At 44.7% G+C, this 12,743-nt stretch overlaps 1 protein-coding gene across 2 annotated transcripts in view; it reads left to right on the top strand.

The window, feature by feature from the left end:
- sema5ba (sema domain, seven thrombospondin repeats (type 1 and type 1-like), transmembrane domain (TM) and short cytoplasmic domain, (semaphorin) 5Ba) overlaps positions 1-12,743 on the top strand; it is a 111,477-nt gene that overhangs the window by 48,221 nt on the left and 50,513 nt on the right. For both annotated transcript variants that reach the window (XM_088352593.1, XM_088352592.1), the window contains exons 5-6: positions 10,826-10,888; positions 12,288-12,386. In XM_088352593.1, the coding sequence (XP_088208719.1) occupies positions 10,826-10,888; positions 12,288-12,386 (162 nt within the window). The remainder of the gene's footprint in view (positions 1-10,825; positions 10,889-12,287; positions 12,387-12,743) is intronic.

Genomic DNA, 12,743 nt, shown 5'->3' with positions numbered 1-12,743 from the left:
GCTCATTTCCATAAGGATAAGAAAAAAGAAAAAGGCTTTCCGGAATGTCAACAACATGGCGGCTCGTCACTATCTGGAGCTCATCTGTTGTTGTTTTTTCCTTTTCCTTCTCCCGTCACGCGTCCCGCTCGGATCGTCTCGTGCCCTCTGAATTTCCCACAATCCCTCAGGTGATCACCGGCACGATAACCGCGCTTGTTTTCCCGGCTCTCAGACTAAAAATCTTTTCCTGTTTCTACTCCGCTTCAGATTGTTAGCAAAAAAAACAACACCCAGACAAAACCCCACAACCAAATCCTTAAACTAGATCCAAAATGGGAAAACGGCTTTATTCACAACAGCAGATGTAAGTGTATCAACAGGAGAGCGCGTTCCCTTCCCAGTTGCTCCGGATCATTTATACATTTCACAAACAAAGAAAAGACATCCCATTGGCTATCAGCTATGTGTCATCTGTAATTAACGTTAGCTTTCTCTCATCGGTCTTCCCCTCGCATGAGGGCGTGTCGGCCGGGCTCCGCAATCTTCGCATAGCAGCGGCGCCCCGACGTCTGCCCTTCTACGTCTGGCCTTCTCCGTCAGCACTCACAGGAAACACGTTTGATGCATTCCACACAGCCTAGCCTTCTAATGTACCTTGAATAAAAACAGTCAGTGAATATCTTTTTTGAACTAAATACTTTGTATAAAATCATTTAGTGCACAGGTTCAATTCCCAGCTCCTCCCAGTTAAATGTGGAAGTGTACCTCAAATAATCCCCCGATAAGCATGGCTGACTCCGCTATCAGTGTGTGAGTGTGTGTGTGAACGGGTAAAGTGTGACGTACAATGTACAACACCTGGCTCGGGACCGAGAGGTCGCAGGTTCGAGTCCGAGCTAAATGACGAAGTGTACAACAAGCTGCTTCCTCTTTCCACTTTGACGTCATGTTTGAAACGATCAACGCAGGCTTAGAGGGCCCTCTGCCTTTTAGAGTGAGAATAACATGTGAACTCATAAGTTTTAAAATCCATGACATATTCCGGCAAGAATTACACGGTCCTTCTTTGGATGACTGTCTCTCGCATCGATAAATTAAATTAAAAACAACACTTGCTATTGGTGTGACTTGACTTGAGCTGGTGCAGTAAAGTAAGTGGCGGATGCAGAGTGGGGAAAAGACAGCACCGGCAGAGTGAAGATGAAACTGATTCTAAAATCCTTCTGTAAAGATTGGCATGCTCTTAGCAGATTTTCCTTATTCTTTCATGATAGCTTTGTTTATGGCCACGCAATTAAGCTAGGATAACCATGCCTTCTTCATATTCTTTGACAATGACAAGCTTTGTTTATTTGGTTATCATGTTTTTGCTTCTCCCTTTAGCATCACTGCAAACATTAGGAACTATAGCGAACAGATCTACTACCAGTCTTTATGAGGAACACAAGTTTCTAGAGGAAAAATTTCACAGATGGACGGACAGGCCTTGTTTATAGTTTACGAGGACCTTTGTCCTCCTTGCGTCATGGAAACAGGATGTGGTCCTCACTGGGAAATTGTCGAGAACATCGCAATAAATTCAGCTGTTGTTCCAGGTGTATAGTTCCAGCTGTCAGGCCTGAGATGGAAGTCTTCAAGTTCTTCCTTGAGATGTCTATTTCAAGGGTTTCTTGGGGTATTTGATATTTACGCCTGACATACCCCAAGTGCAAAAAAAAATCGGATTTGTTTGAGGCCCCTGGACGAGAAGTGGCTCAGGTTCTTCAACCTCAAACTTTCAGGTGAGGTTCAAGGCCTTCGAGGGGGGCCTTCTCCGCATAAACTGGGTACAAGGACGGCCGCGGGTCTTCAGGCACCAGAACAGGGGACAGGGCAGATGAGGATCTCTTGGACCTCATGCCTAGTTCTTGCACAGGTGGGTGCTATCCACCCAGTCCCTCCAGGTGGGCACCCTGTAGGTATGCCAGATCCTGAGACTCGGCTTCTTCTTCTTCAATGGATTCCTTGAGCTCAAGACGATTTGAAGCGCTCCTGGTCTTCTTCATTTCAGTTTGAGGTTTTCCAGACTCGTCTCTTCTCAGAGTTTCTCCAAAAGTTCCCTGAAAATTCCTTCAGGCGTGTCATCTCAAGTTTCGCCACATTCCTCATCCGTCGCTCTGTTGTTCCTCGTGGACCTCCTGTCAGCTTCGGTCCTTGTAAGGACACGCAGCTGCGGCCGAGCCGTCCTGAAGACGGGAGAAAAAGAAAAGTGGGGAAACTGGCGCCGCCATTTCTCCACGATTGAGGGGAAGAGAGAACCTCACGGAGCCAAAATCATCCATGTTCTCGTTATTTCTATTTAGCAACAATCTTCAATGGCGAAAATAGAAGCACTCCGCAATTAGAAGCCTTCTTCTTTGCAAAAAAAGCAGTGGAAAAAAAGAAAAAGTCACACTCATAACAGAACAATGTTCTTTTTCTTTTATAATAGTAATGGTAGCGTTGAGATTAAGTGTCGAGCGAAGATCGTCGTCGAAAGCGAGAAAAAACAGGTCGATGGCCGGAGCGGAGGAGCAAGAACATAAACGGGTCCAGTAAAGAGGTCGGCAACAGGAATCAGACAGAAAACAGGGCAGGATAGAGTCGGAAAGTCACAAAAGCTTGCCTAGCGAGTAGCATCTGACGAGTGTTTTCAGGAAGGCGGGAGTTTAAAAAGAGTCCAACAGCCAATCGTGGTCCGGCACCAGAAACCGAGACAGAACCCAATTGCGTTCGTTTCTTAGTTTTATTGAGAAGGAGACGAAGGCTGGAACCCACGATCCAGTGATCGTTGGTTGCGGGGAGCGGGTCGCTCGGGACGCAGAAGTGGCACTTCTCTGGCGAGCGATAGCCGTGTCCAAGACGGGAAAACGGGTCAGGTTGTCGGGGCGGAAGAGCAGAGACGTGGTCGGACAGAAACGGGTCGAAGCCGGGAAACTACGAGAGCCGAAAAACGGGAGGGAGTCGTGGTCAGAAGCAATGTTCCCTGTCATTTTGCAGGGGTCTTAGCGTTGACACAAAGTCGGTGAGCAACGCTTGAAACAACAGTGAGCAACAGCAATCCCAAGTGTGGCAAGATCATTTATTATCAAACATGTCCAAAATTTGACATCAAGTTCCATTTTGCTGAGTTTCCGGCAATGCAAAATGATTTTTCTCTTTTGAATGAATTGACTCATGTACGATTGCCTACAGACGTCGTTTGTTCTTACAATTCTTTCACAAGATATCCATTTCTTTTTTTTTCCGGATCTATTTTGTCGCATAATATTAACATTTTTGGGGGCTTATTGAGGTGGTTGCGCGATACAGAACTGTACTTAATCACAATTTTGAGTGGAAGTACAATGTTGGCAACAAGATTCACTTGATACAATTGGAAATTATTTGAATGCGACACAAACTTTTTCTTCTTTTTTCCTAAGTTTTTCCTTCTTTTTTCTCTTCCTTTTGTTTCTTTTTTTCCCAGCTTTTCACTACTTTTTCATTTTGGTATTTTTTTCTTTTATGTTCTATTCCCCCCTTCTTTAAAGTCATTTTGTGAATAGTTTTACATGATATTTGGTCATGTTGGGATGAAAGAAGCAAAAACAATCCGAAGAGCCGTTTCGGACCCGAAAGAGGCGGGTGCTTTTGGTGAGCCGAGCCGAAGAAGCCGGTTCTCGACAGACTCTACTAACTTTACTTTTCAAGTTCGTTCGACATTGACTTCAAAATACCGCATTTAGGACACAACGTCGGGGTAACCCGTGTATTTTGACCTTCACGCACTGTCACTTTGACTTAAGTCGCTTCTTAATGAGTCATTTTGAGCCCTGATTTTTCTTGTGCGCTGAGAATGTGCGAGCAGTGCGCAATTGCGCACGCGCGCATCTCAAAGGGAACACTGGTCAGAAGGCTTGCCTCGCTGAGAGCATAGGTTTGCAGACGGTCGGACGCCTCTGACGACGATCTCAGAATGTTTTTCAAATTTTTCAGACGGTTTTCTTCAAACGTCTCCGTTGAACGTCTACTCGTGCAAGCGGCGGCATCACTGACTCGGGATAATGGAAAACTGAGGAAGATTTTAGTCGTACGCCAACTTGGGGTGCGTCGGTGTACACACTGTCCCTTTAAGCACGAAGACACGCGTTACCGGATAGCAAGCGCTGACAACTAACTGAGCGCTAACGTTATCAGCGCTCCGCCACATGTGGCCCCGGCCTCCATTATGGTCTACCCCCCTCTATCTCCCCTTCTATTGTATTTATGCAAATGAGCGTTTTGTTTCCTGCAAAAAAAACCTGAAAAGCGACACCCTGTCTCGTTACACCTCGGCTCTCCATTCTCTTTCAACCGTCGAGCTACTTTTTGCTACTCGTTAGCGCAAGGGCCACCCACATCTAAAATAAGAACTTGATTTGTACTACTATGTTACCTGGTTCATTATTGGAAGTAGACATCCTTAATCGCAAAATGTCTCAAAGGACTGCACAGGTTACAATGACAGCATCCCCTGATCTGAAACCAACATGAGGGCAAGGAAAAACTCAAAACCTCAGCATGAGGAAAATGAAAGGGAAGGGGCCACACACAAGTACGTTCATTTTGCTTCCAGGATGACCGGTCCAAAACAGATAAAGTGTCAAGACCAGAACGGAGACGGGACCCACTTGCGTGACGTTTCTCTCAGCTTTATTGTAAAAAAGGAAAGGGTTGCACCCACGATCCGGTAATCGCCGGTCGCTCTGAACGCGGAAGTGGGATTTCCGTGGCGAGCGACGGCGGTGCCGGGAACGGAAAAAACGGGGGAGTCGCCGGGACGGGAGAGCAAAAACGTGGTCGGGATCAGAAATGAGTCAAAAGCCAGAACAGGAGAGTCGACGTCGTCGGGGCGGGGACGGACATGGTCAGGAGCAAAACCGGTCGTACCTGGAGACAGACAGGAGCAAAAACGGGACAGGTGTGAGTTAGGGTCGAAAAGCTTGCTTAGAGTAAACTGAGGTTTGCGGACGGACTGACAACTGGTGACAGATAGAGGAGGGTTTAAGTCATGACGGGAGCCAATTGAAGACAGAGTCGGTTGGCACCAAAGGAGCGGGCACGTGTGATTCACAGCAGTAAAAATGACAGAAATAAACAAGACGGAAAGAAAAAGGGAGAGAGGCAGAGGACAGAAAAAAAGATCATGAGGAAGAAGAGAAAAGAGTGAGAGAGAAGTGAGAACAAAAGGGAGAAAGAAAAAAATAACTGAGTGATAGAAAGTGAGAGAGAGGGTGAAAATAAGAAAAAAAGAAATATTGCCAAGACTATCCATATGTCCAATAACCTTTATCTTCTTTGTTCCTTTATCTTCTTTGTTTTCTTCTATCCTCGTTGTTAAATGTGAAACTGGAGTGCCACGTCCAATTTCGTTTCTCACAATATGTTCAACCCATTTTGTAACAATAACAATAAAGGTATATTCTATTCTAATAAACTAAAAGAAAATCTGAGCAACCAACTCACAATTATAACTAAGAGGACTGAGAAAAAGAACCCACCTAGCAAAAATATCGTTTTGTGTTTTGTTGTCATAGAAACCGGCTTCAAATAGTGTTAGAAATGGTCCTTCTCTCCCTCAAGTTGGTTTGGCTCTGGGTAACAAAAAGACGAGTGTCTCTTTCAAAGGGTTTATTTACAGAAGATTCTGGGCATGACGAAAAGACAGACAAGGGGCTGTCAAAATTCCCACCTGAGCCTACCTTATCTTAAAAGGGCCGTTCCGAGGCCGAATCCGAATTTCAAAAGAGAGCAGAAATTTCCAAGGAGCCCTGGTCTCGAATCCTTTCACCCAAGTACAGACACGATGACTCTCAAGGTCGCGTCTGGCTACAAAATAAAACGCCCCTGAAATCACGGGAGAAGCTAAATCATGAAAACGGAGAGGAACGCTGTCCCTTTAAATGCCATGTCAGCCATCATTCCGAGCCGAACCAAAAAAACAAAAAGGGACCCGAAGTAAGAGCTCCTATCGGATTGAAGACGAACGCCGGTTTTTCTGTCGGAAAGCGTCCTCGGGGCCGGAGCGCTCGTTTCCCAGATTGCTTTGCTGATCGCGCTCCTTCGGGTTTTGGCTCGGGGCCGAATAAAAAAAGGAGAAAAAATGGCCGTCCGGGGCAACGCTCCCCGTGAGCCGGCACGTGTCCGAGCCGTCGCATCAAATTCCGAACGAGAACGGCGAGCCGCATCCGTCCCGAGTGTGGCGACCAAACATCTCCAAAAGCTGACATCCCGTTCCATTTTGCTGGCTTTCTGGCAGCACTTCTTAAGAATAAATGAATCGGCTAATTTACCATTTGAAAGGTTGCCTGGACAACACACCTCAGTTGTTTATAACAATATGATTTCTATTGTTATTATTATTGGTGTATTTAATAGGGAATATACTATTTGAAAGGTTGCCTGGACAACACCAAGCAGTTGTTTAGAACTGTTGTTATCAATATTATTTCTATTGTTGTTATTATTATTGGTGTATTTGATCGGGAATTTACGAGTTGAAAGGTTGCCTGGACAACACACCTCAGTTGATTATAACTGTTATTATCAATATTATTTCTATTGTTGTTGTTGTTATTATTAGTGTATTTAATAGGGAATTTACGAGTTGAAAGGTTGCCTGGACAACACACCTCAGTTGTTTATACAAAGAATTTAAAATGACATTTTTTGATTTTTCATTTTTTTAGCTAATACTAAAATTTGGTGTATTTATAAAGTTGGCTGCACAATACCAAAAGGTATAGAATCTCACTTTTTAGTGGACGTACAATGTTGGCAAAAAAGATTGACTGATGAGCGATCAAAGAAAGCCCAAAAATGTGTTTTTTTTCCCCACTTTTTTTCCTTCTAGATTATTTTTTGTAGCCTTTTTTGGTCCATATTTCACCTTTTTTTTCCTTTTCTTGCCTTTTTCTTTTGTTCTCTTGTTTTCTTTTATATATGAGTTATTTTGCTGTTTTTCTTAGCTTATTTACTTCTTTTTTTTCTTGGTTTTTCCATTTTCACCTGCCTTTTTTCAATTTTTCAAGTTGTTTTCCTCTTCTTTTTCTCGTTTTTCTTGTTTTATTATTTTGGTTCATCATTTTTGTCTCGTTTTTTGGTGTTTTTTTTCCCTTTTTTGTTAACTCGTTATGTGCATAATGTTGCATAATGGATGAAAGCGACAAAAACGATCTAAAGAGCCGTTCGGGTGCCAACGGAGCCGGCTCTTTTGAATGAGCCGAGCCAAAAGCGCCTCTCCTCTAAAAAGGACAGAAACTTTCACGGCAACATTGACGTCATCACGTAGGTAAGAAAAGTCACGTCGCTAGTTTTCCCAACTGATCAGGTGATCATTAAGGTATACCGCAAATAAAAATAATACTAGTGTAGTTTACTCAATCTCGTGCTGACATCGAGTTCCATATACTGCGCTTAAATGACCTCAGAGGGAACCTGCATTGCTTCGGCCTATCTGACCCCATTTGCTAGCAAATTCATTTCACCATTCGGAGCCTGGGATCATTTTTCTCTCCAGTCGGTCCAGGCAGTTCCTCGGCTTTGTTTCCGTGTGTGTATGTGTGCTACCGTGCCAGTATTTTTCTGCGTGTTTGGAGGGCGTTCGGGGGGTTTGTTTGCAATGAAGGTCGGCGGGTTAAGCCGACAAGGATCCTCAGAGACCCGGCTGAGAAAAAATGGCCGTGCCGCCGGGTCTCATTTGCGGCACAGCCATCTTCTTTAAGTGTGAAATCGGCCACGATGTCATCGCGTCGGACGTTCGGTGTCGCGACAGGAGGCCCAGGTAGGGGCGGGACTCCCATTTTGATTGACAGCCGCCATCACGGCGCAATGGGTTTGCTGGGTATTTTGCCAAATGTTCTGAATTCCAGGGGTCGGCAAGCTTTCTGAAGATGAGAGCTTCTTTATTTGAAATCCCCAACTCTTGGAATATGGGATATGATGACCGATTCAAAATGGACTCCTCACAGAAACATCACCCTCAGTCTGAGACCATACACCCCAAAACGACAAAGCCGGGGTAACTTGCCAATGGCGGTCATCAAATTCGTTTTATGTCCACAAAAATGTTTTGTCCAGGACCTTCCAGTAAAATCAAGCGTGTCAAATACGGAGACTAAAAGGCACGATAATGCCAAAAGATATGTGAAAAAAAAATCCGCCTAAAAGCATTTCTGCTTCATCTGAGGATCCTCGTTGAAATCCTCTAACACTCCTGTTTAAAAATAAACGTACTTGTAAAATGTTTCCAAATAGGGTCGTGAGCCTCCGTCCTTTTGAATGACACCCCTCTCAGCCAATAGCCGGCGATTTCCAGGGTCCACAGCCTGCGTTTGTCCGTACAGGCCTTGTTTGATAAATCGGGGATGGCCTCCTGCGGTGTAACCGATTCGAGTGATGATTGACACGTTGGTTAGCCAATGAAATTCCCAACAAAAATGTATCCAAATTTTGAATGCGTGTTGAAATCAGAGCTAAAATGAAATGTGCGCAAATGGAACCCATTTTTGCACATGATTATTATGCGCAAGAGTGCAGAATCATGGATTGATTTTTAGGAGGAGACCTCACTTAAGGCTGCACCTTAAACAAAAACCAATTGAGATTTTTCAGACCAGTATTGGCAATTTGCTGGGATTTTTTTGATTTGAAAAGAAAAGAGCACATTTTTGGTGAGTTTTTTTTTTTTACTTGTGAGTACTTCAACCCTCAAATCCCCTGGAAGGATATTCCATATCATTTGAAACCTTCTTTTCCTGGATCGGTCCCAACAGTAGAAAGAATGAAACTTGTTTGAAATCGCATTTCCATGGAAGCTGTATGAAAAAAATGCTCTTGAAAGTGAAGATACTCCTATTCCATCTATTATCTGCATCGCTTATCATCAGTAGGGCCGCGGGGGTGGCAGAGCCCATCCCAGCTATCTTCGGGCAGTGGGCAGGGGACACCCTTGACTGCTTGCCAACCAATCACGGGGCACACAGGGACAGACAATTCACTCGCTCATTCCCACCTAGGGACAATTTTGACATGCATGTTTTTGGAATGTGGGAGGAAACCCACGCAAGCACGGGGAGAACATGCAAACTCCACACAGGAGGTTCGATCTGATGACCTGAGAACACGCGCTAACCGCTGCCCCGTTGTGCTGCCCGGTACTCCTATCGACAAGCTTTATTCCGAAAACGGCGCCCTCTGCAGGGGATGTGTGGATGCTGGCACAAGGCTCAAACACGATGGCACCGGGTCACATGACAATATTTCTTGGATTCGGGTTAAGGAGTTGCTGGCTAATTGCTCGCTAGTCGCTTTTATTGATAATCGGGATCAAAACTTGGAATCGCTTTTGTTTTATCTCCGTCTCGAAATCCACGAGGGGTCTTTGAGCCCTCCACCAAAAACTCAAGGAAGGGAATAAATGGTCGTCGCTGCGGCCGTCGGGACTACAAATCCCAGCGGTAGCGTCCGCGTCGCTAACCCGGTGCGGCCCGGCCGCTCTCCGGAGATCCAATTAAGAGCGTTCGCCGGAGCCATGCGGAGGAGAAGGGCGCCAAAACAACAAGAAAGGTGGGGAGAGGAGCCTCCCGAAAGGCCACAACCCCCCCCTCCACGTTGCGTCATCGTAGCTTGCTCGCAACATGGGCTGAGTTTCGCCTGCCTGCAGATTTGCAGACTTTTATTCAGCACTTCAATTAGGTGGAGGTCTCTTTCTCTTTCTCTCTCTTTTTCTTTCTTTCTTTCTTCCTCTTTATCGCCTTCCTTTTTTGTTTTTCTTTCGCTCACTCTTTCTCTCTGTCTTTATTTTCCCACTATCATCCCTCTCTTTCTCCCACTCTCTGTCTTTCTCTATAACTTTACCCCCTCAAGCTCTCTCTCTCTCTGTCTCTGTCTCTGTCTCTGTCTCTCTTTCTCTCGCGTATGCTTTCTCTCTTTAGATCTTTCTATCACTCTTTCTCACCCTCTGTCATGCTTACTCTTTTTTTCCTCTCTATCACTTTTTTCTTCTTTTGTTTGTCTCTTTCGGTCACTCTTTCTCTTACGATCATTTTATTTTCCCACCATCTATCCCTCTCATTCTTCCACTCTTTAATTTCTCTCTGTCTCTCTGTCTTTATATCATTTCCCCCTCACACACACACTCTATTATGCTCTGCAATCTCTTTCTTTCCCTCTTTCTTTTGCTCTTTCGTTGACTCTCCTTTTCCCTCACTCCTCCTTTTTCCATCTTATTTCTTCATCTCTGCACCATCTCTATCTTGCCCTCTTTCTCCTTCCCATTACTCTTTCACTCTCCTTCTCTCTCACTCTCGCTTGCTCTCTCCTCTCTTTCTTTCTCTCTCTCTCTCTTTCTCCTTCCCGTTACTCTTTCGCTCTCATTCTCTCATGTGCTCACGCTCTCTCTCTCTCTCCTCGCTCTCTCTTTCTCCTTCCCTTTACTCTTTCGCTCTTTTTCACTCTCTCTCTCTCTCAAATGCTCTTTGACTTATTGGGTTATTTACACGGTTCACTTTGCATACAATAGGACAAAGACAGAATCCAGATCTAATTTGATGACATCATTTTTTCTTTCTCGTTCTCTTTTTCTCTTTCTCTTTCTCTTTCTCTTTCTCTTTCTCTTTCTCTCTCTCTCTTTCTCCTTCCCCTTACTCTTTCTCTCTTTCTCGCTCTCTTTGTCAATCAAACGCTCTTTGATTTATTGGGTTATTGACGCAGTTCACTTGACATCTTTACATACACGAGGAAACCGTCCAAATCCAGATTTCATCGGACGAGATCATTTTCTCTCTTTCTTTTTGTTCCCCAGGCAACGGAATGGGCCCCCGACGAGGAGACCAGGAGGTCCTGTAGAAGCAAAGGCAAGACCCAGGTAAACGGCGCTCGCTTCCCGTCACCGGAGCTGGAAAACGGGGCCCCGCTTTTTCCTTCTTAAAAGATGATAATGACCCCGGTTCCATCCAGCGTCGCAACTTCCGAACGTACTATGGATTCCGATCCTACAAAAAGAACGGATGCACCTTTATTTTAAAGTCTGTTTAGAAAACAACATCTTTTTTTCACCGTTTCATCCTCTAGCCGCTCCCGTCGCCCAGTTCTGCCTTTCTCTTGCAAAAAATTCACTTCACACATCTTTTGAGTAGCTTCTCCTGCTAGCCGGCTCTGACCAACTTCAGCTGTTAGCTCTTTTCAGCTGCTCCGGGTGCATCCGGCTCGCTTGGTCTTTTGAGTGGATTCGCAATGTCTCTCTTTAGCTGTCGCTGGCTGAAATTCATCCGCGCTCACGCCAGGAAATAGGGAACCAACAACCGAATGTTGCAAAGTGTCCGTCGTGCTCCGTTCTAAGCGACAGTGACCTCTTGTGGTGACTGCGGCTAACATTTGAACTTGTGGATACACCCGTCAAATTCCATCAGAAATTCCAAAACACTTTGGAAAATGATCATGAACCGATGAACACAGTTGTATCTCTATTTACTCATTGAATTGGTCCAGAGAGTATCTTTGTAACCTGAAACATGTTTTCAATATAAATGCTCTAATCCGTTCCAAGCCCTGTAAAAGTCCGATTTAAAAAAATGAATTCTAAAAGACCATCACAACGTATTTTAAAATGAGATGAATACAGTTTACTGGTCCTCTACAGTGTCTTTTTTGCCTTCTTGAAAAACTGATCCAACGACATCTGCTTTTGCCAGATTTTGACAATCCGTGGGAAATGTGCCAGGCCTACGTAGCAATAGCCTGACTTGTCAACACTTTTTTGGGTGATTCTTTTCCACAAATTCCGAAACTTTATAGAATTTTGCTCAAATGTCTTTCATTTTGGGCTGACGGAATGACGGCCGCAGCCTCCTCGTCGTCCATGAACTCCTACTGCACTGCAATCTGTGTTTTTAACCTTTCTATTATCTCTCGCTTTGTTTCGATGGCCCGAAAAAGTCTCTTTCTCTTCTTTTCTCCTCGTCCACTTATTTTCATGAATTTTTTTGGGGTCCATTGCGAATGTTTGCTCTTTGTAGCGGTACCATACAGTAGACTATTTACAGAGCGGGAAGGGGACACGGAAAGCATGCTGGGATTCGTGCATACGCATCGGGTTGCCAGGTAGAACCCGTACTCTACTGTATTTTTGACTTCCCACCCCGAAAGGCCTTCGGAACTCAAGTTAATATTTTCCCTTTCGTGTACTTTGTAACTTGAAACTTGCATTTGTAAGTAGAGGTTCCACTGTATAAGGAGATCAATGGGATTGTATTTTGAAATCCCAGACGGAGTGTCAGAACTACATTCGAGTGCTGCTGGTGAACAAGACCCAAGTCATGACCTGCGGGACCAATGCCTTTCAGCCTCTTTGCACCATCAGAGAGGTACCCACAACCTACTTCAATCCGTCCATCCATCCATCTATCTATAGACTGAAGCCATTTCCCCCTAGTGGTAGGTGGCTAGAGTCAAGAACACACTCCCATTCACCAAACACTCATTCCACCTCGCTCTTCCCAACCTGACACGGAATAATTAAGGCCACAGCGTACACTGGTTTACCCTCCCAGCATCATAGAACCCTCTTCATCAAATGTAAATGTTCTGCATTTCTATAGCGCTTTTCAAGTCAATGAAGAGCTCCCAAAGCGCTTTACAATGTGCTTCACACTTACCCATTCAAACACACACTCACACAACAATAGGAAGTGTCTTGCATATAACATATAACTCAGAGGGGC

Source organism: Urocampus carinirostris, chromosome 14, assembly GCF_059441175.1.
Source record: "Urocampus carinirostris isolate Australia breed hairy pipefish chromosome 14, RoL_Ucar_1.0, whole genome shotgun sequence".
Taxonomy (NCBI): domain Eukaryota; kingdom Metazoa; phylum Chordata; class Actinopteri; order Syngnathiformes; family Syngnathidae; genus Urocampus; species Urocampus carinirostris.
This window is presented reverse-complemented; position numbering and strand designations above follow the sequence as displayed.